Below are 4,913 nucleotides of genomic sequence, written 5' to 3'. Positions count from 1 at the left end.
GCCTCCCCCCCTCCCGTGCAGGGCTTTTTTCGGCGGAGCCAGCAGAACAACGCCAGCTACTCCTGCTCCCGGCAGAGGAACTGCCTGATCGACCGCACCAACCGCAACCGCTGCCAGCACTGCCGCCTGCAGAAATGCCTGGCGCTGGGCATGTCCCGCGACGGTGAGGCTCGCCCGGGCTCCTCTCCCAGTTGGGCTACGGGGACCAAAACTGCTTCCCCACTGGAGACAGCCCGGGGAAAGGAGGGTTTTGGGAAGCTTTTGCATTTTTCTTGGGGGAAAAATAAAGAGGGAGAGGTGGGGAGGGACTCTGTGAGGGAGCGCAGCAATAGAGTTGGGGGGTTCAGGCTAGAGAAGAGAAGGCTCCGGGGAGACCTTGGAGCCCCTTCCAGTCCCTAAAGAAGGGGGGCTCCAGGAAAGCTGGGGAGGGACTCTGGATGAGGGAGGGGAGCCCTAGGAGGAGGGGGAAGGGTTGGACCCTGCAAGAGGGGAGATGGAGCTGAGCTGTGGGGAAGAACTTGTTTGGTGTGAGGGTGGGGAGAGCCTGGCCCAGGTTGGCCAGAGAAGCTGTGGCTGCCCCATCCCTGGAGGGGTTCAAGGGCAGGTTGGAGGGGGCTTGGAGCAACCTGGTGTGGTGGGAGGTGTCCCTGCCCAGGGCAGGGGGTGGCACTGGGGGGGCTTTGAGGTCCCTTCCCACCCAAACCATTCTATGATTCTATGAAAGTTTAAATGACATGGAACAACCATTGAACCCAGGGTTGGTGTGGGGCAGGGGGGTGTGTGCATCTGATGGGGCCCCTGCCCCACTCAGGGCTCAGACACCCCCAAACCCCATGCTCCCCCTGGGAGGCGGGATCCTTCCCAGGGCAGGGGGTCGGTCACGGCTCTGCTCTGTGGGGTGAAGCTGCTGTGACACGGCTGCCCCCTCCTCTCCTCCCCGGGCAGCGGTGAAGTTCGGCCGCATGTCGAAGAAGCAGCGGGACAGTCTCTACGCCGAGGTGCAGAAGCACCAGCAGAGCCAGGAGCAGAGCAGTGGCACCAAGGATGAGCCCGAGCCCCTGAGTCGTGTCTACACCACCAGCGTCAGCAGCGGCATCTCGGACCTGGACGACATCTCCACGCTGTCGGACGGGCTCCTCTTCGACTTCCCCCTCACCCCCGACGGCAGCAGCACCTACTACAACCTCGACCTGCTGGCCTCGGCGCAGCCCTCGCCTGACCAGTCCAGCCTGGATGTGGCCGATGCCACGCTCATCAAGCAGGAGTCCATCTACGAGCTGATGCTGGAGCCGGCCCTCTTCGCGCACGGGGGGCTGGAGGGCGGCCAGTTGGCTGCTGACATCTCCGTCCTCGAGATCGGTGAGCACTGGTGCGGTCCCCACACGATGCCAGGCACACACAGGGTGTGCAGCCCCCAAGGATGGAGCTTGGTGCAGGTCCTGGTCTAGTGGGAGGTGTCCCTGCCCGTGGAAAAGGGTTGAAACTAGATGATCTCTAAAGTCCCTTCCAACCCAAATCCTTCTGTGACTCTGTTACCCAGCCCCGGGTGCCCACGGAGCACCGGGCACACTCACAGCAAGGGACTGACCCAGCCTTGGCTCTCAGAGCAGCCCCAAATCTGTCCCCTCGCGGAGTCAGAGAGGCTGAGGTTGGAAGGGACCTCTGGAAGTCATCTGGTCCAACCTTCCTGCTCAAGTGGGGCCACCTAAAACTTAGAAATATCTCCAAGGATGGAGACTCCACAATCTCCCTGGGCATCCTGTGCTCGGTCACCCTCACAGTAAAAAAGTGTTTCCTGGTCACGGAACCACAGAATGGTTGGAGTTGGAAGAGACCCTGAAGACCATCTAGTTCCTACCCCTCTGCCATCAGAGGGAACCTCCCGTATATTGGTGGTACAGCATTAGAATATGTACAGGGCAGTGTCATAGTACAGTCCTAAGTGACTTTTGTCCAAGCTATGGCTTTAGTAGACCCTGGAACAAACTATTTATCAACAAGAGCCTCCTCTTGCAAGGTGGTGGTGGCTTCCTTTAGAAAAAGCAAGCAGTAACCTCAAAGGGTGGGTATCATAGAATCATAGAATGGTCCAGGCCAGAAGGGACCTCCAAAGGTCATCTAGTCCCACCTCCCCACAGTCAGCAGGGACACCCCCAACTAGACCAGGTTGCCCAGGGCCTCATCAAGCCTCACCCTGAATATCTCCAGAGGATGGGGCCAGACTCTTCTCAGTGGTGCAGGACAAGGGGCAACAGGCACAAACTGGAAGAGGGGAAATTCCATCTAAACGTGAGGGAAAAATTCTTTCCTGTGAGAGTGGCAGAGCCCTGGAAGAGGCTCTGGAGGAGTCTCTTTCTCTGGAGATACTCCAAACCTACCTGGGCACAACCCTGTGCGACCTGCTCTGGGTGGCCCTGCTCTGGCAGGGGGTTGGAGGAAATATCTCTTCCAACCCTGACCATTCTGTGAATTTTTATTTAAACTAAAACCACTCCAGGCTGAGCACTGGTGGAGCTCAGTGCACCTGAGATCATGTAGAGCATCCCCCCTCTGACCTGGGGGCAGCCTCCGATACCTCATCTGTCCTCAGATCCCTGTGACACCCTGCGTGAGCCCCTCTGCCCCTCCAGCCCCCCGTCCCAGCAGCCCCCCAGGAGACCTGGGAGGGTACAACCTTGGGGTGTGGGGACAGGGGGACCGCTGGAGTCCCCAGGGGCTCACCCCCCCGCTGCCCTGGCCTTGCAGACCGGGTGGCCCAGAACGTGGTGAAGTCGCACCTGGAGACGTGCCAGTACACGACGGAGGAGCTCAAGCGCCTGGCCTGGAGCCTCTACTCCCCCGAGGAGGTCCGCGCCTTGCAGAGCAAGGTGAGTCCCACTGCCACCACCCCCCCAGCTCCCCACCACCCCCAGAGCCACCGCAGCCCTCGGCAAGGGGACAAGGAGGATGAGGAGGGTCTTGCGGTGCTTTGGGAGCTGCCAAAGCCCAGTGCTGGGGGGAGGTTGTGGTGCCAGGTCACATCCCTGATGTCCTAGTGCCACCAGCCGCAGTCAATGGCACTTGGGTCCCCTCCCTGCCCCCTGCAATGGGGTGGGGGGACACACACAGGGTGGTGGGGTGTCAGCACGCCCTGAGGGATGTCCCCCCTGTGCCGGCAGAGCTGCGAGGCCATGTGGCAGCAGTGCTCGCTGCAGATCTCCAACGCCATCCAGTACGTGGTGGAGTTCGCCAAGCGCATCGAGGGCTTCATGGAGCTCTGCCAGAACGACCAAATCATCCTCCTGAAAGCCGGTAAGAGTAGGGGACCCCGCCATCCCCTCACGTCCCCACTGCCCCCCTCGTGTCTCCAACTCAATGCTTATAATCAATCATTCTAAATCCTTCAAGGGTGGGTGTCAGGAGGATGGGGCCAGTCTTTTTTCAGTGGTGCCCAGGGACAGGACAAGAGGAAATGGGCACAATCTTGAATAGAAGAAGTTCCATCTAAACATGAGGAGGAACTTCTTTGCTGTAAGGGTGGCAGAGCCCTGGCAGAGGCTGCCCAGGGAGGTGGTGGAGTCTCCTTCTCTGGAGACATTCAAACCCACCTGGACACGTTCCTGTGGGACCTGCTCTGGGTGGCCCTGCTCTGGCAGGGGGTTGGAGGAGATGATCTCCAGAGGTCCCTTCTGATCCCATGTGATTCTGTGAACTCCTCTCCCAAGCAGCAGCCATGGTCCCAGAGGCAAATCCTGTCTTTTCTCTTGGCTGGTGCTTTCCTTTCGGGGTCTCCCCTCCCTCACCCACCCCGGGTGCCCCCGGGCTCAGCATCGATGCTCGGGGAGCAGGTTCTGGGCTGGAAGGAGTTGAAGGTCATGTCTAAAGGTGATGGTATAGAGAGGGACAAGGGAAGTGGCCACCACAGGCAAAGGCTTTTCTCCATGGTCACCCTCAACCAAGTGGGACCAGAGGGTAAAGAAGCACAGTGGGTTTTCCCCCGGAAAAAGGGGTTCCAAACAAAAGGGGAGCAGGGAGGGAGAAGAGGAAAGGATTGGCCTCTTCTCCCAGAAAGAGACTGGGAAGAGAGGACTCTTCTCCCAGAAAGAGACTGGGGAGGAAGAGGTGGCAGCACACCCGTGTCCCCCACCCATCCATCTGCCCGAGCCAGTGACGCTGTGCCCAGGCGAGGCAGCTGAGTGTGAAAAAGCCCCAAAATGCCAGAAAAAAAGTGGAAAACCCGCCCAGTTTCTAGACTTTCAGGACTGGGGAGCTAAGAGCCTCACCGGCGTCCCAGCAGGGAGCTGTACCCCAAAGCCAGAGCTGGCCGTGCCCAACACGCTGGAGTTTAACTCATTCTTTCATTTATTCCTTCCATTTTCTTTCTATTTATTTTGTTTTCCCCCTCTCCTCTCTCGGTGCTCCACCATGACCTCGATCTCTGGGTCCGGTTGCGAATGCCTGGATAATATTTCCCTTTGGTGAAATATTGTGGTCTCAATTGGAAACCTTAAAAAAACCAAACCAAACCCTGAACCCGAATTGGATTTGTTGGCGTAACCATTCTGCTCTTGGGAACGAACAATCTGGACTTCAAACTTGCACTTGGGGGCTTTCCTCTGTTTTACGTTTGGTCCTGGGATGATGGACCTCCCCCCCCCTGCCCTGCCCTCCCTGCTCTGCGCTCTCTCTGCCTACGTCAGGTTGCCTGGAGGTGCTCCTGATCCGCATGATCCGGGCGTTCAACCCCTTGAACAACACCGTCCTCTTCGAGGGCAAGTTCGGCGGCGTCCAGATGTTCAAGTCGCTCGGTAAGAGCCGCTTCGCCGTCCTCGGGGACCCTCCTCTCCTCTCCTCTCCTCTCCTCTCCTCTCCACTCCACTCCACTACACTCCACTCCACCTCACTCCACTCCACCCCTGTTCCTTTATTTCCAT

The 4,913-nt window shown here is 58.7% G+C and overlaps 1 protein-coding gene across 1 annotated transcript in view; it reads left to right on the top strand.

The window, feature by feature from the left end:
* Positions 1-4,913, top strand: part of LOC106897362 (nuclear receptor ROR-beta-like) — a 23,084-nt gene that overhangs the window by 14,415 nt on the left and 3,756 nt on the right. Inside the window, exons 3-7 of the mRNA XM_014957953.1 lie at positions 22-163; positions 946-1,359; positions 2,746-2,867; positions 3,159-3,291; positions 4,680-4,911. Of these exons, the coding sequence (XP_014813439.1) occupies positions 22-163; positions 946-1,359; positions 2,746-2,867; positions 3,159-3,291; positions 4,680-4,911 (1,043 nt within the window). The remainder of the gene's footprint in view (positions 1-21; positions 164-945; positions 1,360-2,745; positions 2,868-3,158; positions 3,292-4,679; positions 4,912-4,913) is intronic.

This window comes from Calidris pugnax, unplaced genomic scaffold (assembly GCF_001431845.1).
Source record: "Calidris pugnax isolate Ruff unplaced genomic scaffold, ASM143184v1 scaffold255, whole genome shotgun sequence".
In the NCBI taxonomy this organism is placed as follows: domain Eukaryota; kingdom Metazoa; phylum Chordata; class Aves; order Charadriiformes; family Scolopacidae; genus Calidris; species Calidris pugnax.
Note: the sequence above shows the minus strand (reverse complement) of the source record. Positions and strands in the feature narration are given on the sequence as shown.